Below are 25,175 nucleotides of genomic sequence, written 5' to 3' on the forward strand. Positions count from 1 at the left end.
AAGAGCTCCAAGAGCCTGTGACCAAGCACATCAGCCCGTGAGGCCCTGCCCTTCACTCCCTCGTGACAGACATTCGCATCGAGCCGCTCTGATCATCAGGCGTGCGCAGCCACCTGCGTGAGTCACAAGCCAGCCAGACTCAAAGACCCAGGAGCTCTGGAACACTCCTAGATGTAATGCCGGCCCAGCTGGGTCAGCCAAAGCCAGTGCCATCTTGTTCCTCAGGCCCGGGCCCAACTCCACCTCCTGGTCGAGCCAGCTACGTCCCCCTACTCATGACCCTCTCGTCTGCCTTGGGACACCAAGGATCCTTTGAACGGCTGTCTTGGTTCTCTCCTCCCCTCACTGGATCCAATCTCCACCACCGCCAGAACCTGGTGGGGCCCCCGCTCTACCGAGCAGAGCTTGGCACGCAATAGGCACTCAATAAAGACTACTGAGAAAACGAATTCGTGCGTTCACCGAACAGATATTTGTTGAGCACCTACTATACGAGGGACACTGTTCCAGGCGTGGGGGCGGGAAGGGAACGCATAAAGGGATGAAGACTAGAAACCCACGGCCCACAGCAGCTTCCTTTCTCAGCAAGGCCCGTGAATCTTGTGATGTGCACTCTGCCCAAGCCAGGCCATGGGCACAAACCCCTCACCTCTGTCTCCAGGGCCTGACTTCCTTCGTCCCTGACTCATAGCCTCCTTATCAACATAAGGGAAGAGCCAGAAACAAAGACTGGGATTAATGTTTTATTAATGATAACATTCATCCTGCATTTCTAAGATTTACATCCAAAAGAGCATATTGTATTTACATGCAACGGACAGCCCAAGGTAACAAATTCAAACCACAGCTCCTTTAAGAAAAGACTATGGCTTATTCCACGTTAAATTAAATACATTAATACTCTTCCCTCCTCCTTGCAACATGTACAATAAAAACCCACTCTTCTTTCTTTCAGTAAATATAAAATTGCATTGATAACTGCACTGGTTAACGACAGGTAATTACATTGGAAATATTTAAACCTGAGAGACAAGCCCAAATAGGTATTAAGTGCTACGGGTCAACATTCAAATTCACATGCGAACGCGAAGGGAATGCAGACTTGTCAGGTCAATAGTGCAGGATTTAGGTGGCTCTGACAGTCGCCGATGCCCCCTTGATTGGAAGCCGTGCCCACCCGGGGCAGACTGCGTTAGTCCCCACCCCCCACCTCCTTGACTGTGAACCACAGATGAACACGAGGGTTTGTTATCATAGTTGTTGGTTTTCATCTTAGTTTTGTTTTTGTTTTGTTTTGTTTTTTTTGCCTGTTTTCATTTCTTCTTGCTTTTAAGAGCAAAAAAAAAAAAATCTTTGGCCCATTTAGGTGGGAATTTTGCATGAAAACATATACATAAATAAATGTGCTCTGCAAGCAAGCGCCCTGTCTCCTCCAACAGTTCAGCCTGGCCGTTGTTATCACTGGAGTGCACAACTCTTTACAGAAGCAAGCCCGACCGGAGCAAAGTGGTCAGAAAAATAAATACACAGTTTAAAAATGGGACAGCTGAGCCTGTCACTACCGCCCAGAGGCAGTGGGTTATTTCATTCCACGATCCTTAAGTGTTACATTAAATACGGAAGACGATTCAGTGCATAATCGCTTTTTGGTCAATCAGACTCTCTCCATAAAGGCACTCCCCACCCGAAGGATAGGCTACGTTAAACTTAGCACCTGTCACCGGTGACTCGTGGCGGGTCACCGAGATGGCGTGGCCTCCTGTTCCCATCTCCCCGCATCTCGGCTGGAAAGGAGAGGGGTCCTCCCTCCCCAGGTGGGGTTAGAAAGCACGCCCGGGGCCTCCAGGTGCTGCACTGTCCTGACCCTTCTGAGGTCACTCTTCCCGTTTCTTGAGCGTTTTTTCCTTCGTCAGTGGTCAACGTCACGCCCTCCTTGCCGTCAGCCCGGGGAAGCAGTGATCCCGAGGCACGTCCTGTACCTTTTTATTCTTCAGTGACTACGGCAGACACGGTCATGATCTCCCTCGCTCCCCGTTTCTGACACACGCACACTCTTTCTTTTGTCGCTTAATGATGCAAGGAAGGCGGGCCGAAGAGAGGGCTCTAGGCCAGCTGCCCTCCCAAGGAAACTGGTCTTTCTAGGGGTAGGGAAGCCACAGGAAACGCTTATTTACAGGGTTATCCGCTCCGTAAACGAGAAAGGAGTAAGACGCTCACCATTCCACCTGAAGGTTTGCAGAGCACATCTTTCCTACGGTCTCCCTTTCATTAGGGCCTCGCGTTTTTAAGGCACTGGGTTTGAAGACTTGCACGGTCAGTAAAAACTACAGAATACGGGATGCTAACTCGCTTCAGACACGGAGAGGCACACACAGACTACCAAGCCAGACGAGGACAGAGTTACTACCCACAGGGACACAAAACTGGTTCCCAAAGCACAAGGCTTCCATTAGTGCATTATACACGCGTCAACTACGAACAGTCTAACATCTCTGCCTGGAACGCTTCTCTCTCTGCACAAAAAAAAGCTCCGATAAAAAGTAAATGCCCGTTAAGGACCAGATATTCGGTCCCCACCGAGGAAACGTGCCACTGTCATTTCCCATGGGTGAAGTCACAACCCCACTAGTCCCTTAACTAGCTCAACCAGATTTTTATCCCATATATAAACGCAGTGTGGCTGCAAAAACTTTCGGGGTGGGGGGGGGCGGGCACCTTATCAAACATTCCCAAAGTCAGGACCTGCCAGGAAGTAGTGGGATTATACTTCACAGGGTGAAGAAGGCTGTTCTAGGAAACAACACCACCAAACCCCGGGCGGGAAGGAAAACTTCTGGGTTTCTTGAGCGATTTTTCACCCTGAACTATAATCAGAAGCAACAGCTACTTTTCATTTGGTTTTTATCAGCAGAGCTCGTTCTCCTTCACGGTGGCTCTCGTGGGATTACTTTCTGGAGTTGGAGCTGAACCCAAACAAACCGATGATGTCAGTCATGGCCTGTTTCAGGTGCTTCCCAAAGCGATGCGAGTCCTGGCGTTCAAAAACAAAAACCGGGAAAACACACGTTACGACGCGTAAATCCCCATACCGTGAGCCACTTACAAACGGCCCCTTGCAAACATTCCTCTTTGCCAGTTCTCGAAGCTCTGACTTTATGGCTTCATCACTACGTCACGCGTCCTGGAGACATGCTGAGGGTTCACGGAGATAACCGGCCGTGTGCGTGTGCGGGTGTGCTTTTGCCGGAAGGCCTCCCCTCATGGCAACACATTACATAAAACACGATAAAGAAATGAATTCCAGTCCTCTCTGCTAACAGGGCACTTGGCATTGCTTTCAGGCGTTGCTTTCCACGTGGAAAGGAAGCATAGAGACAAGGATAGGGGGCTCCAGCGTGGCTCAGTCGGTTAAGCGCCCAACTTCGGCTCAGGTCACGACCTCACAGTTTGTGAGTTCGAGCCCCACGTCTGGCTCTGTGCTGACGGCTCAGAGCCCGGAGCCCGCTGCGGATTCTGTGTCTCCCTCGCTCTCTGCCCCGCCCCCGCTCACGCTCTGTCTCTCTCAAAAATAAACATTAAAAAAATTTTTTTTAATCTTTTCAGTTAATTAGGTTGAGAGAGGAGCGCCTGGGTGGCTCAGCTCGTTATGCATCCCACTCTTGTTTTGGTTCAGGTCGTGATCCCATGGTTCGTGGGGTTCAAGCTCCACATCGGGCTCCACACTATTAGCACAGAGCCTGCTTGGGATTCTCTCTCTCTCTCTCTCTCTCTCTCTCAAATTAAATAAACTGAAAAACTTAGGTTAAGAGAATCTTGAAATTCATTTATTTGAAACAAAGTCCAAGGCAAGTAAAAGTATACAGTTGAACTGGTCTTTTCCATCAAAGTGAGGAAAAACACTTCTGTCAAATTAAAAAGAAGGCCGTAAAAACACCCCGTCTTTAGAAAAGGGGGCCCTGTTTCATACTTACGGTCTCAGGGCAGGAGTATTTGGAAGATATGTGGAAGTTGATGAGGTTCTCGCCCACGAGGATGTAGGACACCCCATACCCATCGTCCGCAACCTACAGAGCAAGGCAAGTTTCAGCTGAACCTCGGGAAAGATGATGTGAAAACGGGACTAACATTTTTCCATACAAGACTGGAATTAACACCTGCATTAACAATCTGCAGAATTCCTCTACAGTGGTGCCCGACAAGGCAAGGAGGGGCGAGTGGAACATTCCGGAAGACCTGAAGCAGAGGCGGACGGGAGGGCGCGTCCTGTCCCCGACCTGCAGCTCTGTGTACATCACGCTCAGTCACTTACCGGTCCAAAGCCCCCTCCGCTGGACACGTACTCTGGATTCTTCTCCAAATCGAACAGCTCTACCTGCTGCTGAGGGGTCTGGCTGGTTGATAATCTCCAAGGCTCCGATAAGACCTGTTGAGGACAAGGAGATTCTCTCATGGCGCTTTTTTAAGAAATGTTTTTAACGTTTATTTATTTTTGAGAGAAAGAGAGAGACAGAGCACAAGCGGGGGAGGGGCAGAGAAAGGGGGAGGCACAGAATCTGAAGGAGGCCCCAGGCTCCACGCTGTCAGCACAGAACCCGGTGCGGGGCTCGAACCCATGAACCGTGAGATCATGACCTGAGCCAAAGTCAGATGCTTAACACCCAGGCGTCTCTCCCATGACACTTCTCCCTGTACCGTCCTCTTCTGTCCCTGAGACAGGAAGCCCCACTGGAGACAGGAAAAGGCTTGCTCGGTGTCTGGGTGGTCACGGACGCCACAGGTCTGCGGCCCTGAAGGCCCGGCTGTCTGGGGGCAGTATGTGCGCAGAGAAGGCCTGGGGCAGATGAGGGCACCCGGATGGTTGGGGGATGGGCAGCACCAGCAGAAAAGGGGGCGGATACATTAACTAAGATTCGGAAAGGGGGCTGTGCTGCCCGGAAGCAAATTCGCAGGAAGTCTTCGAGTTGCCTGTTAAACACGGCATCGTTAACAATTAAATTTTATAGCTCAAAATTAAACTCCATTACAAACGAGGGTGATACATATAAGAGCTCATCACTCCATGCTCCGTGCTCGAGGTCACTGGCGTCTGGGGGGGTCAGGAGGGTTAAATGTGACACCAAGTATTCCCGGGGACCGAAGGGACACGGCACTGAAAGCACAGCTCGGATCTGACACTGTGATGACCGTTCAGCTCGAACGCCCGTTTGTGAGGCCCCGTCCCACTTGCAAGGCTGCACCGACTTAGTCTGGGTGTAGTCGACATGCCTGGCCGAGCGGCCGCTGGCAGCCACACTCACCTCCTTCAAGAAGGGGGAATCCACGGCCAGGTACTTGGACACCACGTAGAGACAGAAGAGGTGACGGTCGATCCCGGAGCCAGTCATCGCCAGGCGGTACAGGTGCTGGTGCTTCTCGGAGGCAACCTTGAACAACTTGAGCCTCTGCTCAACCTAAGCGAGGAGGGGTGGGGAGATGCGAGTTGTGAGGGGGGGGTCTAAGTCGGCTCTGGGACGCAAGCAACGGCCCTTCCCTCCAAGGGTCCGATGGCCTGAGAAACGGGGGTCTCGGGAGGGGCGTGCCGGGGCGGAAGCCCCACCTTGTGCCACTGAAAGGGCGGGTCAGAAACCGCGGGGGGGCGCACGACAGGAGAGGCATGGTGGCCCTGTGTGCAGCCAGCCCAGCGTCACCTTGCTCGTGCCTACTGATGTCCTTCCAAAGAATCAGAAGCCTTTGTTCTCGGGAACAGTTTCACCAGAGCAGAGCAGGGCGGGGCAGGGCCGTGTAGGGCTGTACAGGGCAAGCAGGTCAGAGCAGAGTAGGGCAGAGCAGAGCAGAGTAGAGTAGAGTAGGACAGGGCAGGCAGGGCAGAGTAGGGCAGAGCAGACAGGGCAGGGCAGAGTAGGGCAGAGCGGAGCAGAATAGAGTAGGACAGGGCAGGCAGGGCAGAGCAGACAGGGTAGGGTAGGGTAGGGCAGGGCAGAGCAGGGCAGAGCAGGGCAGGGCAGAGTAGGGGAGAGCGGAGCAGAGTAGAGTAGGACAGGGCAGGCAGAGCAGAGCAGACAGGGTAGGGCAGAGCAGACAGGGTAGGGTAGGGTAGGGCAGGGCAGAGCAGGGCAGGGCAGAGTAGGGGAGAGCGGAGCAGAGTAGAGTAGGACAGGGCAGGCAGAGCAGAGCAGACAGGGTAGGGCAGAGCAGACAGGGTAGGGTAGGGTAGGGCAGGGCAGAGCAGGGCAGGGCAGAGTAGGGGAGAGCGGAACAGAGTAGAGTAGGACAGGGCAGAGTAGGGCAGAGCGGAGCAGAGTAGAGTAGGACAGGGCAGGCAGGGCAGAGCAGACAGGGTAGGGCAGAGCAGACAGGGTAGGGTAGGGCAGGGCAGGGCAGGGCAGAGTAGGGCAGAGCGGAGCAGAGTAGAGTAGGGCACAGCAGACAGGGCAGGCAGGGCAGAGTAGGGCGGAGCGGAGTGGGCAGGGCGAGGGCGGAGCAAGGGCCCCGGCCAATGTCTCCCGGGCCACCAGCAGTGCACGCCTGCGCTCTGGGCACAGATCTGGCCTCGGCCACGTCCCGGTTGTGTGGCCCAGCAGCCTATGGAATTCACCGGAGTCTCCGATCCTCGGCTACGAAAACGAACTGCCCTAACAGTTCCCAGGCCACTGCCAGATTCTCAAAGGCAGCGTACGGACAACCGGAGCCCCGGGCCCGGGCGGGGAGCTTCGGCGTGGGCAGCGGGCTCCCGTAACCCCGAGCGGAAGGCTCCCGTGGCCCGGTCCGCGCATCCGCACCCAGCCCCTTGTTCTGTCCTGCCGCACCCACTCCCAGGCCTGCCCGCGCCGGGTGCACGTCTAACTTAGACTCAGGGAGTCCAAGCTGTAAGACGTTACGGAAGGGACACAAACGTTAACCTCTCTGTGCGCGTCCCGACCACGCCCGGTTCCCCTGAAAGGAGGGCAGGGGAGAAGCTGAACACGGCTCCCCCTGCAGAGGCTCGCGGGTCAGCCCCGAAGTGTCCCCAGCCCGACGCCACCTTACCGTCTGGGTGGGGTCCACCATGGCGAGCACAAAGTTGCACGACTCCGTGGTGCAGGAACGCACGGTCTCCGTCCTCCCCTCTCGGAAGAGCCGGGTCATGGAGGCCTCGTACGTGAGGCAAAACTTGCCCATGTCCTGGGAAAGGAAGAGAACTTTCATACGAGGCAGGGCAGGCGGATGGACTCTGATGCACAAGAAGGGACAAGGTGACGGTCAGCTTTAGCTTTTAGTCAACGTCAGTCTTCATTCACACGGGGCTGTGCGGCAGGCAGACGGAGACGTCGTTAGCTTTGCAAAGGGCTGGGGGCGGGGGAGGTCAGTTTCTGGGTAGCCCAGGTTCCGTTTCCGGGTGCAACCGATGCCATGGCGCGATTTCCTGAGCTTCACGCACCCCCCCCCGCCGCCACCCCAAGTGCAGACACATTTATGGGAGGAACACGGGGCAAGGAGATGTTCGGGCAAGTTATTAAAAGACACAAGGTGTTGGCAGGGAACATTCCACCATGTCTGCATGACGGCGGCGATGACCCAGTTGAGAAGGGACAGGTGAGGAGTGATGTCCTCCAGAAGGAGGGCAGGTGGCCGGGCGGGAGGGGAGACGAAGCAGAGGGGGGTGGCCGTGGTCTTGAGGTCTCACTGGGATGCTCTCATTTTTCTAGTGAACCATGAAGAAGGCTGGCCTGCCGACGGGGGAGGGAGGCGCTGAGAGCCAGAGAGAGGAGGCGCGAAACAGAGGGTGGCTGCCCGGGGGTACGCCAGCCTCTTGGGTGCGGGGCCCAGCGGGCGGAGAGCCGGCCGGAGCCGGGGGTGGTTGTGCTGTGCCTGGGGCCACGGGACGAGATCGGGGAGGACGGCAACAGGCCGGGGAGACCAAGCCCAGGGGAGGGGACGGGGAGGGCAAGACGGGCAGAGGCCCCATGGGGTCCAGGAACGCTGTCGTCGGGGACCGCGAGGGGGCTGGGGTGGCAGAGGCGGAGACCCTGGGAGGGACAGCTGATGGCACGGCCGGGGCTCCAGGGGGAAGCGGCAGGTGGTGCACAAGGACGGGGTCCGAGGAGTGCATGCGCCGTGGGAGGAAATCGCCTGCAAAGTGCCCGTGGCCGCCAGGCCAGCTCGAGGACACGCCGATTCCCAATATGGACGGGAAAGCGGCCAACGGCACTTTGTGGACCCAAATTATTCCTGAGCGGACAACAGCGCCGGGCGCTCGGGCCCGGGTGACCCCGACGTGACGGAGGGGGCCCTGCGACCAGCTGACAATGTCACAGAAACCCAGAGCCAGAGTCCAGGCTGAGCCTCCCGGAGCGCGGGCCGTGGCTGTGAGCGGCCTTCGGGGCTCTGTCCCTCCCCCAGTCCTGCCTGCGAAGAGACGAGGCGAGCAGGCCACGGGGTGGGGAACACAGGCCAGGAGGCCTGTGACGATCCACCTTCGGTGGCTGGCACTTGCCCACGCGGAAGGCTTCCACGCTGCCCCCTGTGCTGGTGTATGCGGGGTACAGAGAAGACTAACAAGCAAACGGGGTCCGGGTGATCTTAGCAAACACGGCTTTCAGCGAACTCGCTGCCAGCTGCGGGTTCCAAGGGGCGCCAAGGGGCACGTGATCCAGCCGCGGGCAGGGAGGAGGGAAGGAAGAGAAGGAGATCCGGGCAAAGAGTGTAAATGTGGCATTTTAGTCATTTAACACAAGTTAGCTTGGGCTCCACGAGGCAACGACTTCTGTGAGGCCCACTTTCCAACATCAAACCTCAATCGTGAGTGCTCAGCACGGCCATGCAAGGTACCCACAGTTTTTTCAACGACCCCCTAAACGTCTCGGCAAACGCATCGAGCATTAGTGCGCTCGGGGTCTCCAGCCGGGTTACGCCGGGAGCCCCACTCAACCTGCCACCCCCGGGACAGCGGCCGCTCGCCCCCCGCGGACGCCTCCAGTTTCTAACGAGCAGGACCAGAAGTCTGTGAAGACACTAACATGCACGGGGCAGGAACACAAACCTGTCACACCCTGGGACGGCTGCCCCGGGCTCAGTGTTCAGGCTGGTGGTGGCACTCGGGGGGATTTTTCACCTCTAGCGTCTAAATGAAAAATAAACAGGACCCCAAAGCAGGAGGCAAACAGCCACAGACTAAAGACAGGACCGCTGCCCTGTGTGTTCATTCAATCAGTCATGACTCGTTTGCGGATGCTTCTTCCTCGCGGCTGCCGCGTTCCTGGCACGAGATGGGTTGTGTCCCTGCCCTCAAGGGGCAAGTGTTCTAGCGGGAGAAACGGGTGATATATATAATGTAACACGGTGACAGGTGCACCGAACAGAAATAACGCAGGGTGACAGAAGGGCCACGGGGTGGCGGCTGTTTTAAATAGGAGACGGGGGCACTTGGGCAGAGACCTAACCAACCACGCCTCTGTCTGGGAAACAGCAATTACCAGCGGAGAGCAAGTGCAAAGGCCCTGAGGTAGGGACGAGCTTGACATACTCCCAGGCAGCAAAAAGACCAGCGTGGCCAAAGCTGAGTGAATGAGGCTGAATGAGTCAATAGAGAAGGCTGGAAGGGCAGACAGGGACCAGACCAATGGTTACTAACCTTGGTAACGTGGTCACTCGGAAGGGAAAAATAGATACATTTTAGTTCCTGCCAACCTCAAACTGAAATACGGCATTTAGAAGCACAGCCGACCAACCACACTCATTATGAACAGCCCCTGTGACTTGGAAGAGAAAATCATAGCTGTTTGTGCAACAAATTATGGTTGCTGCCGATACGCCAAAATATTATCGTGCTTATCACTACTTCAAAACTACACTAGCTTTGGGGGCGCCTGGGTGGCGCAGTCGGTTAAGCGTCCGACTTCGGCTCAGGTCATGATCTCGCGGTCCGTGAGTTCGAGCCCCGCGTCAGGCTCTGGGCTGATGGCTCAGAGCCTGGAGCCTGCTTCCGATTCTGTGTCTCCCTCTCTCTCTGCCCCTCCCCCGTTCATGCTCTGTCTCTCTCTGTCCCAAAAATAAATAAACGTTAAAAAAAAGAGGTCTGCGGCTCAGAGCTGAGCGGAGGAGGGTCTCTAGGGAGAGGCTCGTCCCTAACACAGCAACCGCTTCGTGAGCGAGCACGCACGTGCGAACTTCTGAAAGGAAAGGGCTGCCTGGCATCTTTAATAGGTCATCTTAATACGCGGACCGTCCTTAATAGGTTGAGTGCGGTGTGAAAAACAGACATGGGTGGGAGGGTGGAGAATGAAATCCTGGCAACTTCCAGCCGGAGGGCAAAGAACAGATGTAAGTACCGAAAACAAGTCATCTCTCGCCTTGAAAAAGTAACTTTACACGCCCAGAAAACGCGAACACGGCACAAGAGAAGAAAATAGAGATCAACCTTCCCAGCACCGCCTGCCAGTGTCTTCCATCCATCCCTTCTAGGCTCTGCATACAATAAAGCCAGAGCTGGGAAGCGTTTTCTGTGCCGCGCAGGGAGCAAACATCACGTGTTTGTGGGCCAAGTGGCCCGGCTGTCCCTCTGCAGCTCAAAACACCTGTGGACAGGACATCCAGATTAGGAGTGACTGTGCTAATCACATGTTCCCTGTGAACCCTGAAATTCCGATTGATATTTACATGTCGTGTTATCCTTCTGTTTTGTTTTTTCAATTATTAAAAGTCAACACCATTCTTAGCCCAAGGGCCAAGCGAAAACAAGTCACGGACTGGATGTGGCCTGTGGGCCAAAGTCTGAAGATCACTGTAATAAATTATCAGCCTTCAAACTTTCACATGGTGTTTTACAACCACATATTTGTTCTTTTCCCTTTCTTTTCTTTCTTTCTTTCTTTTTCTTCCCCTCCTTCCTTCCCTCCCTCCCTCCCTCCTTCCTTCCTTCCTTCCTTCCTTCCTTCTTTCCTTCTTTCCTTCCTTCCTTCCTTCCTTCCTTCCTTCCTTCCTTCCCTCCCTCCCTCCCTCCCTCCTTCCTTCCTGAAAGAGAGAGAGCAGGAGAGGAACCGAGAGAGAGGGAGGGAGACACAAAGAATCCCAAATAGGTTCCGAGCTATCAGCACAGAGCCCAATGTGCGGCTCGATCTCACGAACTGTGAGCTCACGACCTGAGCTGAAGTCAGGAGTCGGACCCTTAACCAACTGAGCCACCCAGGTGCCCCATAGCCGTGCATTTTCACAGATTATGCTAGACATCACTCGACAGTCACGTGACAGTCCATGGTACGAGAATACCGTAATCTAACAGGTTTCACACTGATAAGCTTTCAGATTGATTCCAATTTTTACCGAGGGGTGTGCTTAAACTGACCTTTGTGAGCCTGTCCTTGAAGGATACAATTCGCAAGGCACAATTTGCCAGGGAAGTGGTCACGCGTTCACGACACGTGTTTCCAGCTTTATGAGCCCAACTGCTGTGCACGAACGCCCCTTTCTAAATTGCCCTGCACAAACACGGAACTCAAGGAAGACCTTTGCAAATGGCACAAAGATTCAGTCTTCCTTACACTGCACTTTCTGGATTCCCGGCAAGATTAGACTGTCCACCTACATCCACTGACCGTTTGCAGCTTTCCGTTCTCGTGAACCACCCACTTCTGCTCTGACTCTGTTTTCCTACCGGGCTCTGTCTTTTCTTCCCAAATGGAACCCTCCAGCCAATTTCCCCAACTCCATTCCCTAATTAATTCATCCCCGCCCACCGATGTTAAATCCCACCTTTGCCATAGAGAACTGCGTGGCACTATCCGGAGGCAGTATGGCACCGTGATAATTACCACGCTCTTCCAACTTCTACATCGTAGACTTCGAAAGAACAAGCGTCCGCCTCATTACGTGTACCCTTTTCGGATCGTCCCCGGTGAGTCTCAAACGTCAGCTCTTCTAGACGAACTCGAAGCTTCCCCAAATCATCTTCGGACCTCAGACTGTGTTCACACTAGGAGTGTGAACCGGGAACATTTGCCTCTATGAGGTCAAGCTTCTCTATCCCAAACCACAGCCTTGTCTCCCTTTCGGAGACCGTCTCTATCTTCTCCGTGGCTCTGGGCCGTTCCTCCCCCCAACGTCCCACCTGCTTTATGAACACACGCCCGGATCCCAGACTCTTGTCTCTGCTCCCGTTCTGTCCACCTGCTCTATTTTCTGCTTGGCCGTCACGGCTCGACAAGGAAGATACTGGGCTTTGTAGACTCCGCAGCAGGCTCCGCTCTGAGCGTTCGTCTTAATCGTAAAAGCTTTTCTGCTCGCTCTTCCCGAGAGGATGTTGGACGGTCCCCCTGCCCAAGTATCCCGTCAGCTGCACTGACTGCACTTACGGAAAGGAGTTCGAGGACAGTGAAGCTGCCGGCTGCAGCTCACCCTTATTTTAATGGGGTGACTCACTCTCCTCTTCACCTTTAAAGCCATATGCTGGCTACTGATACGCGACAGTATTGATCACGTTAAGGAAACAGTCCCTATTATCATTTAGAGCTGTCGTCAGGAATGGACAGTGTTTGATGTCTTTTTAGTATCTGTCGAGGGGACTGTCTGGTTCCTCCCCTGATCGAATAATGCGATTTAATCTATTACCGGATTTGCTAAGACCGATCCGTCCCCTCGTTGCTGGGACCATAAGCTGCTGCTGGTGACTGTACTTTTCCTATACTGGTAGATTGTATTTGCTACTATTTTATTTAGGGTTTTTTTTTTCTTTGCATTTGTATTCACGAGCAACGTTGGTCTTTTTTGCATCCATCCCGTTCAGGCATGGGTTTCAGAACCAGCCTGCCTGGGTCCACGTTCAGCCACGCCACTGTGCGCCGCGATGTCAGGCAAGCCAGCTCACCTGCTCATGTGTGACGCGCTGATGGAAAGGGTCCTGCCCAGGAACCAACCAGGCAGCTCCTCCCTTTCCGAAGCCCCTAGAACTTATGCTTGTCATGGCCCCGCAGCTGCTTCTAAGCACAGTCACGTTTCAGGCAGCTCTCCAACTTCTGACTTTCTTAGATGTTGGTTTACTTTTGAGAGAGTGAGCGAGCACAGGGGAGGGGCAGAGAGAGGAGGGGGCAGGGGATCCGAAGAGGGCTCTGTGCTGACAGCAGACGGCCGGAGGCAGGGCTCGAACTCACAAGCCGTGAGATCATGACCTGAGCCAAAGTTGGACACTGAACCGACTGAGCCACCCAGGCGTCCCACCCACCTCTGACTTTCCTTGGGGACTGACCTCCTTCCAGCTTCGTGCCTTATCTTGGGTCAGCTTTACTAATTTCTGTCGCCGCCGAAAACATTTCATCCAGTTGTGTTCAAATGGGTTACTGTGGAACCGAGTGTTCCCTTAGGAAAACCTCTGTATCGGAAAGCCCTGTATTTTAAAGCCCTGACACTGCGTATTTATGGACAATGTGTGTTCATCAATTTAAAAAAGAAATCAAGCTCATTAATCCTAAGGTCCAGTTATCATATCTTTCGGTCACTTACTCCATCCGACAGAGAGCTCAGCTCCCCTATGGCTGTGCTTCTGTCCCACTGCTTTGGGTGAAAGAAAGCCTCAAGATGTGACCGTCTCTGTTAAGGACTACGGTAGAGTCGGGGCGCCTGGGTGGCTCAGTCGGTGAAGCGTCCGACTTCGGCTCGGGTCACGATCTCACTGTCCGTGGGTTCGAGCCCCGCGTCGGGCTCTGGGCTGACGGCTCAGGGCCTGCAGCCTGCTTCGGATTCTGTGTCTCCCTCTCTCTGTGCCCCTGCCCCACTCACGCTCCGTCTCTGTCTCTCTCTCAAAGATAAATCAACGTTAAAAGAACTACAGGAAAGTCGATTTTAAGTACAGTTTTGGCCTGTGTGTTCTAGTTTATCCACGGTCGACATTACCCCTCGCCGTCCCGCATCCGTTTCTTTCCCTGAGTTTACCACCCGAGAGGGGGCTCCGCTCACCAGGCGCCCCATCCCGTCGGTGGCAGAGACCCCGGACTAGGACGCGCGGGCAAAAGACCCAGCAGGCTGTGTTCCGCGCCAGCGGCTGCCCCCCCGGGACAGGTGTCTGGCCTTCCCCACCCACGGGGCACACGGCCCTGGGCACGTTTGCGTCCAGGACCCCACAGGGCTCGCGACAAAACCCCAGGCTCGTACCTTGTAATGCGCCAGCTGGAGCGCGAGCTGCACAAAGGCGTCCGGGCTCGTCCGGCACTTTTTGATGAATCCTTTGCCGAAGGTGTGGAACGGGAAAGAATGGAAATCCACGTCGTTGGCCAGAAGGCTCGCGCAGCTCAGGGAAGTCTCGATCACCTCCTGACACTTGGGGGAAAGGAGAGGTTTTAGTTAATGGGGGAGGGCGGAGGGGTTACCGACGTACCCCGAAGCCACAGGGTTGGTGCCCGAAAACACACCCCGTTTTCCTCTCGGCTCTTTCCAAAGTGTTACCCAGCAGCTGTGGTTTGTTGGCAACACGGCACCCCGCTCGCCGACCAGTGGCGGGGTGGCCCCGGCAGGAGGGACGCCGGTAGGAGACGGGGGATTCCTGCTCTGAGCGGGACCCCAAAGGCCATTTGGAACAGCCCGAGTTTTGTTTTGTGAAACCCATCGCGGCGACCGAGGAACCAGTTTAAAGCAAGAAACGGACTGTGGTACAACCACACGATAGAAATGAGCGACCGGGCCACGGAATCACACGGAAGAACCGTAAATGCGTGTTACCAAGCAAAAGAAGCCAGCCTGAAAAGGCCACGTACGACAGGATTCCACAAACAGGACATCGTGGACAAGGCAAGATGTGGAGACCGGGCCAAGATCAGCGGCCGCCGGGGGCTGGAGGGGGGGCGGGGAGGGATGAACAGGCAGAGCACAGGTCTCTGGGCAGCGACACGACTCTTGGGATGCTGTGCTGGTGGACACAGGTCACCACGCACCCGGCTCATCAGTGATGCGTTCACCACTGAGAGTCAACCCCCACGGCGACGCTGGGCTCCGGGTGACGGTGACACGTGGATGCAGGTTCACGGGCTGTGACGGACGCACGGCCCTGGCGGGGACGTGGGTAGTGAGGGAGGCTGCGTGCGTGTGGAGTCGGGGAAGGGGGACAGGAGGGATCTCAACGGACTTTCCGCTCACGTCTGCTGTGAAACTAAAAAGGCTCTAAAAGTGAAATCTACGGACACGTTTTAAATAAATGCCGACCGACTCGGTCAGCTGACGCGTTTTGGCAAAGGCTACCTTTCTCTGGGGAGCACACCCCAGCCCCGGGGACACAGATGCTTGGGGTACAGCACCAGATGTGGCGTTTTCTACTTCGACAGTTATTTCTTGAGGCCCGGGAACTCCTGCTCGGACCAGAGGAGCTGGAATGTGCTATTCCCACCCCAAAAACCCCTTCCCCCCAAACGCTTCCTTCCAGCGAGTGGACTGCACCTGAGAATCTTGAAGAGACAAAAATTATAAGGGCGTGATCTGGAGTCCTTCAACCCTGGAGGAAGGGACTCAGTTTCCCACTTTTTCACTGTGACGTCTAGCGAGGTCCGAGCTGGAAACGTCGCCGACCGTCTCCGCCGAAACCTCAAGCGGAAGAACTACCTAGCGGGGCCCCTGAGACAGCAGGAGCTGGGGCAGCCCCACGGCCCCCCGGAGACGCCCGCACGGACAAGGTTCAGTGTCCGTGGTCTTCAGCTGGGCTGGCGCACACCCACCAAGTGCGCGTGGTCAGTGCGGCTGGGAGAGCTGAAGCTCGTCCCCCACCCCGGGTGACGGATCGTTCGGACTCACTTCCTCCGGGATGTCCCACTGCAGCCGGGTGGGGTACGGAATGTTCGGGTTGGGGTCGCCCTTGCAGTGCCCGTCCTCGGCATAACCCAGCTGAAAGGAGTCAGTGGCCAGGACGTACTGTCGCAAACGAAAAGATACACATGTCAAGTGAGAGAAGATCACCGTGGCCGACAGTGTTATGTAAGACGTATCTGAAACGACATCCGACGGAGACGGATCCTTGTTCTCTACAGAGATACGACTGACACGTTAACAAGAGTCACTCCTGGGGTGTGCGGACTTCACACCCTCGGCACAGCCACCTAATGTGACCGTTCCTATCTCCACTCCAGGAGCGGGGAGAAAAACGGACCCTGTGGGCTGGTCAGGAACACAGTCAGGAGTTCAAGCCCCAGGTTGGGTGTAGAGATTACTTAAAAATAAAATCTTTATGGGGCACCGGGGTGGCTCAGCTAGGTGAGCGTCCGACTCTTGATCTCAGCTCAGGTCTCGATCTCAGGGTCATGAGTTCAAGCCTTACGTTGGAGCCTACTTAAAAAAATAATAATCATAAGCCACTCTGGAAAACAGTATGGAGGTTCCTCAAAAAACTAAAAACAGAACTACCCTACGACCCAGCAATCGCACGACTAGGCATTTACCCACGGGATACAGGTGTGCTGTTTCAAAGGGACACTTGCACCCCAATGTTTATAGCAGCACTATCGACAACGGCCAAAGTATGGAAAGAGCCCGAATGTCCATCGATGGATGAATGGGTAAAGAAGATGTGGGATACACACACACACACACAATGGAATATTACTCGGCAATCAAACAGAATGAAATCTTGCCATTTGCAACTACGTGGATGGAACTGGAGGGTATTATGCTAAGTGAAATTAGTCAGTCAAAGACAAATATCATGTGACTTCGCTCATATGAGGACTTTAAGAGACAAAACAGATGAACATCAGGGAAGGGAAACAAAAATAATATAAAAACAGGGAGGGGCACAAAACATCAGAGACTCTCAAACACAGAGAACAAACTGAGGGTTGCTCGAGGGATGTTGGGTGGGGGATGGGCTAAATGGGGAAGGGTCAGTAAGGAGGACACTTGTTGGGATGAGCACTGGGTGTCATACGTAGGGGATGAATCACTGGGCTCTACTCCTGAAATCATTATTGCAGTAGATGCTAACTAACTTGGTTGTAAAAGTAAAAAAAAAAAAAAAAAAAAAAAAATTAAAAAAAATAATCATAAAATAAAACCTTAACAACAACAACAAAAAAGACCACACGTTGTAGGAGTCCGTTTCTATGAAATGCCCAGAACAGGCAAAGTGACAGAGACAGAAAGTAGATTTGTGGTTGCCAGGGATGGGGTGGGGGGGGGAATGAAAATATGCTAAAATTAGGTAATGGTGATGGCCGGACAACTACTTTGTAAAACACAAAACCCAAGGAGTTGTGTACCTTAAGGAGGTAAATTTCATAGGACGCGAATTATATCTCCATCAACAATAACGAAGACATTTCTTTATTTTTTTATTTATTTTTTTTTTAATTTTTTTTTTTTTCAACGTTTATTTATTTTTGGGACAGAGAGAGACAGAGCATGAACGGGGGAGGGGCAGAGAGAGAGGGAGACACAGAATGGGAAACAGGCTCCAGGCTCTGAGCCATCAGCCCAGAGCCTGACACGGGGCTCGAACTCACGGACCGCGAGATCGTGACCTGGCTGAAGTCGGACGCTTAACCAACTGCGCCACCCAGGCGCCCCACGAAGACATTTCTTTAAAGCGGAATCCCAGCACTCAGTGAGCTCCCCAGCAGGGGAGGCAAAACATAAAGAAACAGATAAAAAACACCCGCCGAGCGTCTGAGCCGCTCTGCATCGGAGCCCCCAGAGTGTCCAACATGCTGAAATTTCAGAAATACAACGGACAGCAAAATGGATACAACTCTGACCTGATTTTTTCTTAACTGGCTTGGCACAGTTAGGCTAGCTCTCGTTCTAATTTGGCCTGGGCCTCAGGGACAAGAGAGTAGGTCAGATCCCATCCACGCAGGGAGCCCCTGGGGCCCCCGTCCAGTCCCCGGACCCACAGGCCATTCTGTCAGATGACGGTAACAGTTAAACGCCAGCACTTCCATCGGGGCGCCTGGGAGGCTCAGTCGGTGAAGCGTCCGACTTTGGCTCAGGTCGCGATCTCACAGTTTGTGAGTTCGAGCCCCGCGTCGGGCTCTGTGCTGACAGCTCAGTGCCTGGAGGCTGCTCCGGATTCTGTCTCCCTTTCTCTCTGCCCCTCCCCTGCTCACGCGGTCTCTGTCTCTCTCAAAAATAAACATTAAAAAAAAGAAAATTGAAAAAAAAAAGTTACCTTGAGCGTTATCAGACCCAAGTAATACAGAATTTCTGAATCAAGGCCACTGTTGACAACCCGGGAATTCAGCAATTTCTTTAAACAAGAACTGTGATGGATGACTTAAGTAAGCAAAACCTTCCTTGGGGGCACTGGGAGGCGCTCAGGCGGTTAAGCGACGGACTCTTGATCTCAGCTCAGGTCACGATCTCACAGTTCACAGGTTTGAGCCCCGCATTGGGCTCTGTGCTAATGGCACAGAGCTTGGTTGGCATTCTGTCTCTCCTTCTCTCTCTCTCTCTCTCTCTCTCTCTGCCCCTCCCCTGCTTGTGCTCTCTCTCTCAAAATAAATAAATAAACTTAAAAAAAAAAAAAGTCATAAAAAAAAAAAGAAAGCAAAACCTCCCTTCGGTGATTCACGCCAACACTGAAAACAGTTCAAACAGTTCAGGGAGAAATGAATTTTTAAAAATTAAAAAAACTGGCAGGGCCAACCCAACACCACATTTTATTTATTATTTTTTTTCTAATGTTTTCTTCATTTTTGAGAGAGAGAGAGAGTGTGAGCAGGGGAGGGGCAGAGAGAGAGAGAGAGAGAGAGAGGGAGACACAAAGTCTGAAGGAGGCTCCAGGCTCTGAGCTGTCAGTGCAGAGCCCGACACGGGGCTCGAACCCACGAACCACGAGATCGTGACCTGAGCCGAAACCAAGGCTGAGCCACCCAGGTGCCCCATTAAATGTGTTTCTACCTAAGGAACGTGAGTTGTAGGAGGCGAAGACACGAAGGGCTTTTGTTGGGCTACTGGTGACTTCCAGTGCCCACACGTGTCACGAAGCATCGTATCATCAGACGAAAACCACACGATAGAACCTAGTCTGGGGTCTGGATTTGCAACAACTCCCACATCCCAGCCGGAGCTGCAAAGGCTCACCTCCCACAGGTGCCCGATGATGGGCGCGTCGGCCCAGGAATGTTCCGCGTTCATGCCCACCTTCCCGTTTTTGAAGACGATGAACGTGAAAGACTTATCGAACCACCTGCGGGAAACAAAAATTACACGTTTTATTCTGGGTGGGCTCCTGGGCCCCCGCCCCTCGACAAGCTGCTCCTGAACCTCTGTGGACTGATGATAAGAGCGCACGTTGGACTCTGAGGCCAGTCACTTCTGTGTATCAGACACAGACGTAAGCATTTGTGCGCTGGAGACCGGCAGAATAGAACGTGTTATTCTAACGTGAACCAGCCCACAAGGCAATTGCCAAAGCGACAGGAGGCCACGTGCCCGCACACCCCCGCCCTGGGCCGGACCTTGTCCCCGGGGGCAGGGCAGGCAGGACCTTGCTTCACAGACAAGGGACAGGAGGCTCCGGGACGGTGACGATCAGTGAGCAACAGGTCAGCCCCGTCCACCTCCTTCCCCTGCCTGGTCCCAGACACCAGGAGCCATGCCTGTCACCACTACCATGACGGGTGGTCACGCGCAGAAGGGGTTAGGATCTCAAGTCTGCCACTTAAGCTGTGTGTGTGTGTGTGTGTGTGTGTGTGTGTGTGTGTGTGTATGGAAAGAAGAAAGTCAAGAGTTGTGCTTTAAGTTTATTTCTTTATTTTGGGGGGGGGGGGGGGGAAGAATGAGAGGGGGAGGGGCAGAGAGAGAGGGAGAGACAGAATCCCAAGCAGGCTCCGCGCCATCAGCGAAGAGCCTGACGTGGGGCTCGAACTCACGAACCGCGAGATCCTGACCTGAGCCGAAACCTAATGTCGGATGCTTAATGACTGAGCCCCCCCCCGGGCGCCCCTTAAGAGTTGTGTTTTACGTGAGCCCTTATTCCTCAAGAGCGGAGATACCGGAGGCAAGTGCGGTGACATGTGACGTCCCTTCCAAACTCGCAGGCGAGCTACGGTCCCTCAGGAGGGAGGGGAGGTGCAGTACCTGTCATAACACCTGCCGTGGAGGAGGGACTTGGCATAGGAGTCCATCGACGCATCCGGGTCTTGCTGCCTGTACCCTTGCTCGGTTTCGTCCAGCGTCACGAAGAACGCGGCCTTTTCCACGGCGTCGAGAGACTGCTTATTTTTCCCGCGGCCAAAATAGGCCTGGCGACACTTGGCCCAGGGGACTCTGAAATCAGAGTTCAACGGAGGTAAGCCCGCGGCAATGCAGGGACCTCTCCTTACCCGTGACGTTCAAAACGACAGCGTCTTTCCCAGTTTGCTAGGAATCGAAGGGGACTCGCACACTTAGGATTTTGCGCGTACGACTGCCCGCGGGTGGCCGTGCCGTTTGCGGGCAGGAGTTCGACGCGCACCTCCGTTCGCAAACTGCCGCACGTGCGACAAGAACGCAGGCTGGCCCGTGAGCTCCGCCACCTCGGGGCAGTGACCCCGAGAAAGCGCCCCTCGCGCCCGCACCAGGGTCCCCATCCTGGAGCGGTTCTGGCGAGGAAGTCACCGCAAGTGTGTGACCGCCACCTCGTCCCTGTCCTGGCTCCCTGGTCAACGCGACCGTCCCCATTTTTCAGAGGGAGAAACTGAGGCACAGAGACGTGGTCACAGCTACTTTGTGGCGGGGAGAGCTTCAAACCCAAGTCCCGCCCAAGTCCGTGCTGCGAACGACCCCGGGACACCCCCGGGACAAGAGGCGCCCCCGGGAGTGCAAGTGAAGGGACTCTTCTTCCCCACCCGCCTCACGGGAGCTACAAGCAGCCGATGCGACACCCACTTCCTGAGAGGCGCCCCAGCCGTGGCTGCTTGGACTGCTCCTGGGCCCCTCACTCAGCGCCCCCTCAGGTCTGCCGCCCCGCCCACCCTTCCAGGTCAGGGTCACCTGGTCTGTCTCCCGCCCTCTTCTCTCCCCGGCCCGGACGGCTCTCGTCAGTGTCTGCCAGGGGACAACGGTGACAAGGACATCTACTCTGCACCTGGTGCAGTACGAGGGGGCAGGAAAGTGACAGGCCGTCAGACACGCTCGGCGTCTACACCGGGGGCTCCGGGAGGTGAGATGGGGGAGCTCGGGGCCGGGTGCCCGCTGAGCCCCGCGGGGGGTGGGGGACCCCAGGAAGGCCCGCTCCGTGGCTGCACCGCGCCCGCCCGCCATCCCGCGCACTGACGCTCACGGGCACGTGGGACGGGAGCTCGTTCCCCAGGACGGACCGTCCACCGCCGTTCCTCGCAGCCCCGTCGAACCCAGCGATGACCCAACACTCCCGGGGCTTCTGGGACCGAGCCTCCCCTGCTGCTCAGGCTGCCGTTCCGGCCGTCCCTGCCGGAGGACCCCCTTGCCTGCAGGAGCCCCTGGGCCAGAAGAATCTCGCAAACGTGCTCGGGGTGCCTGGTGGCCCCTTCAACAGCAGAGTCAAGCCCAAACGCAGTCGGGCACACAGAACCCTCTCCGCCTTGTGTTCCGGCGTCCCCGACCCCCTCTGCAGCTCCCTGCACGGATTGTGCAGTGCGCTCCCTGGACGCCCCTGCCACTTGTCGGGCCCGCTGCCACCCTCCGCGTGCTCGTGCCCGGGCATCTTCCTCTTCTCTGAGAAGGGTCACTCACCACCTTGCTGCCCTCGCAGCTGCCCCATCGCCGGAAGCCGGTGCTGGTCAACCGGGGACAATACTGCCCCCTGGTGACAGCGAGCAAAGTCTGGGCAGTTGTGTTCATTGCCACTAAGTGGTTGCTGCTGGTGTCGGGGGAGGGGGGAGTAGCGGGGGGCGGGGGGAGGATGCCGCTTAACATCCCCACGCACGGGCCCACGTCCCCACCAGGACACAGATTTCTCCAGCCCAACGTGTACACAGCCGAGGCCGAGAGACACTCAGCTCTGTTTCCGAGCTAACTCCTTAAGTAAACAGAAGCCTCTGAACGATCTTTAGACGTGGCAGGAAATTTATCCCTGACGCGGAGGCCCTGGTTTAAACTTGTCCCGTGTCCTAAATTAAATACGCCCGCAGCCGCACAAAACAGGCTGACTCCTCTCTGTCGGGGGCCCCGGTCCCCGTGCGGACGCAGGCCCACCCGCGCGCACACGCGGCCTCGGTGACCCACCAGCGGGGACGGGGACGTCGGGCTCTGGCCCCGCCCCCACCGCCAGCCGCAGGTCGCCCACAGGCACCTGTCCTCCGGCTGAGCCCCCGGGGAAGAGGGAGAACCACGAGGGGTCCCCGCAGCCCCCAGGCACCACCGGGGTCACAGACACCGCGCACCTTTCTCCCGCGGTGAGGGCCGCCAGCTTGGCCTCCCCGGGCTGGGGCTCCGAGGGGTCGTCCAAAATCCTCTGCATCTGCTGCTCGATTTCCCGGGGCTTCAGCAGCCGGCCGTCATGATAGAGCCAGACCTTGAAGTAACGGCCTTTGTGGAACACGACGATGTGCTTGCTGTCCCTTATGTGCTGGATGGTGTCTGCGGCGGGACGCGGGGCGAGACACAAAATCCAGAGGCGTGAGGTTACGGGACAGGAGAGAGGCACCCCCCGCTTGCCCGCGGCACCAACCCCTCGTCCCGCGTCCCCCCAGCTCGGCTCGTCCGTCCAGTTCTCAAGAGTCTCCAGAGTCCGTGTGGCATCAGACTGGAGAGCTCTGGGATCGCACGGGTTTCGCTCTGGCTCAGCAGCTCTGCTCAGTCACTCAAGGGACGTACCATCCTGGGCCAATGACTTAAGACTGCTGAAGGGTTTCTACCAGAAAACTCCAGCAAACGTGCAGCCTTTACTTCAAAGTCAGAAATAAGAAGGGGCACCCGGGGGGCTCAGTCGGCTGAGCGTCCGACTTCGGCTCAGGTCACGATCTCGCGGTCTGTGGGTTCGAGCCCCGCGTCGGGCTCTGGGCTGACAGCTCGGAGCCTGGAGCCTGCTTCGGATTCTGCGTCTCCCTCTCTCTCTGCCTTTCCCCCACTTGTGCTCTCTCTCTCTCTCTCAAAGATACAGACATTAAAGAGGTAATTATGTTAAAACACGGTGAGTAAGATGAACCTTAGCCCCGTATGACTAGGATACTTCTAGGAAAAGAGCAGGACACAGACACACTCGGAGGGACCACACACCAGTAGAGAGGACTCGGGAGGACCGGGCCCTGCCCGTGCCTGCACCTCCAGCTTCCGGCCTCCAGGACCAGGAGGCAGTGAATGTGTCTTTAAGCCACGCTGTCTGTGACTTGTGACCACGACTCTAGAAACTCACATACTCCGTAACCAACAGCCCGAAATATACACTTAAAACAACAAAAACGATAAAAGACTTAGGAATAACTCTGTCAGATGAGGCCCAAAACCCCGGCAGAGAAAAGTACAGCAGCCCCCCCCCCCCCCGATCCAAGAGGGGTATGTTCCAAGACCACCCACCCTGCCGAGTGGGTGCCCGAAGCCAGAGTGTACTTAATTCGAAACACACTGCTGGCTTTTCTGTTTTACATACCTACGATCCTACGATAAAGTCTGATTTATCAACTAGACGCAGGAGGTTAACAATAACTAATAATAAAACGGGACAAACGTAGTACATGCCAAGGAAGGTTACGTGAACGTCGTTTCTCTCTCTCAAAATACCCTGTCCTCACCCTTCTTCGTGTCATGATGTGATGTGGTAAAACGCCCACGTGGTAAAAGGACGTGAGGCGAGGGACAAAGGTGTGACACAGGGTGAGGCTGATGTTCTAGAGGACCATGTGCTTCCCGCACGGCGGCTGGCCGTGGAGAGCCGAGACCGCGGAACGCGAAACCGCGGACAGGAGGGGGCAAAACCGTAGGACGCTTCATTAAAATCACTTTTACAAACACTATAGGGGCAACTGTTCCAAAACTGCTTTTTGCTGGCCCGGCCACTTTTCGCAGCAGTCTGGCCACGGGCCACCCGAGTCCAGAGCGTGAGACAGACAGGGGCTGACTTTTTAGCCAGGACGCCCCACGCCGGGGGAACAGCAGGTACGCTGCTCGAGTGACTTTTCAGGAAGCTCCTGAATCCCGGGTCCCAGAAAGCAGAGTCCAGACGGAAGCCCACCCAGAGGGCAGCTTCTGCGTCCAAGGACCCCCGTGCCCAGCACCAGGGGACAAGTTACCGCCCAGGGCTCACAGTCTGGAAGCACCCGGCTGCCACAACACCCCCTCTCCCCCCACGCCAAAGCCGATCAGCTTGGGACTCTATATACGACCAGCTTCAATGGCAGCAATGGGTTCGTCAGGGTGGCCGCCATGAGGTCTAGACAGGGTCTGGTTCGTCAGGTGAGAGTGGCAGGTTATTTCCTCCCGGCACGGCCACCCGGAGGCTCAGTGGCAGCACAGCCTGAGCTGTGGCCGGGCAAGCCCGGGACAGTCCCCGGTGATGCCACGTGTTCCTTTCATTCTCGAGGGTGCCCCGGCTTGGGCGGGTGATGTGGCCGCCCTACGCTCGGGAAGGGTGGGTGGGGGTCAGCCGTCCTGGCTCGGTCGCCCCCGGTGGGCACAAGCCCGCGTGCATCACCCGTGGGCCAGAGCAGACCGCCCCTGCGGGAGCCAGAGGGAGAAGAGGGCACTCCTGCCCGGATCTGACGGCCTTCAGCCCAGGACAAACTCAAGTCTGAAGACAAGCCACACGTCCGGTCAACGGAAGGAATGTTCCCGAGCCCGCATTCTCACAACCTCAGGAGGGGTGGGCACGAATCACCGCACTGTCATTCCGCCGCCTCCGTGTGGAGCGAAAGTGCTGCTTCCGGAAGGAGCCCCACTCACCCGTCTCCTCTCCCGGGATCCGCGAAGTATTAAACATCCGCTCCCACTGAGCGGAACAGAGTGGGACTGTGGATCCCAGCAGCAGAATCTGCAACAAGAGTATGTTTCAAACAAATAACAATTCCATGGGGGGGGGGGGGGAGCAAATTAAATGCTGAATTTGTGGGGCACGGGGCAGGCTCAGTGGGAAGGCCGTGCAACTCTTGATCTCGGGGTTGTAAGTTCGAGTCCCATGCTGGGGGTAGAGATTACACAAAAGAATAAAAAAAGAAAATCTTTAGGGGCGCCTGGGTGGCTCAGTCGATTCAGCAGTTAAGCATCTGATTTCACCTCGGGTCATGATCTCACGGTTCATGGGTTCAAGCCCCGCACCGGGCTCTGTGCTGACAGCTCAG

The 25,175-nt window shown here is 55.6% G+C and overlaps 1 protein-coding gene across 1 annotated transcript in view; it reads right to left on the bottom strand.

Moving 5' to 3' along the window:
* Window positions 1-729: 729 nt before the first annotated feature.
* Window positions 730-25,175, bottom strand: part of CPT1A (carnitine palmitoyltransferase 1A) — a 53,229-nt gene continuing 28,783 nt past the window's right edge. The window contains exons 9-19 of the mRNA XM_030330762.2: window positions 24,781-24,868; window positions 22,287-22,482; window positions 20,023-20,211; window positions 19,024-19,129; window positions 15,745-15,861; window positions 14,119-14,283; window positions 7,027-7,161; window positions 5,298-5,450; window positions 4,310-4,423; window positions 3,972-4,064; window positions 730-3,031 (exon numbers count right to left, since the gene is read on the bottom strand). Coding sequence (XP_030186622.1) covers window positions 2,945-3,031; window positions 3,972-4,064; window positions 4,310-4,423; window positions 5,298-5,450; window positions 7,027-7,161; window positions 14,119-14,283; window positions 15,745-15,861; window positions 19,024-19,129; window positions 20,023-20,211; window positions 22,287-22,482; window positions 24,781-24,868 — 1,443 coding nt within the window. The 3' untranslated portion in view covers window positions 730-2,944. The remainder of the gene's footprint in view (window positions 3,032-3,971; window positions 4,065-4,309; window positions 4,424-5,297; window positions 5,451-7,026; window positions 7,162-14,118; window positions 14,284-15,744; window positions 15,862-19,023; window positions 19,130-20,022; window positions 20,212-22,286; window positions 22,483-24,780; window positions 24,869-25,175) is intronic.

This window comes from Lynx canadensis, chromosome D1 (genome assembly GCF_007474595.2).
Source record: "Lynx canadensis isolate LIC74 chromosome D1, mLynCan4.pri.v2, whole genome shotgun sequence".
Taxonomy (NCBI): Eukaryota; Metazoa; Chordata; class Mammalia; order Carnivora; family Felidae; genus Lynx; species Lynx canadensis.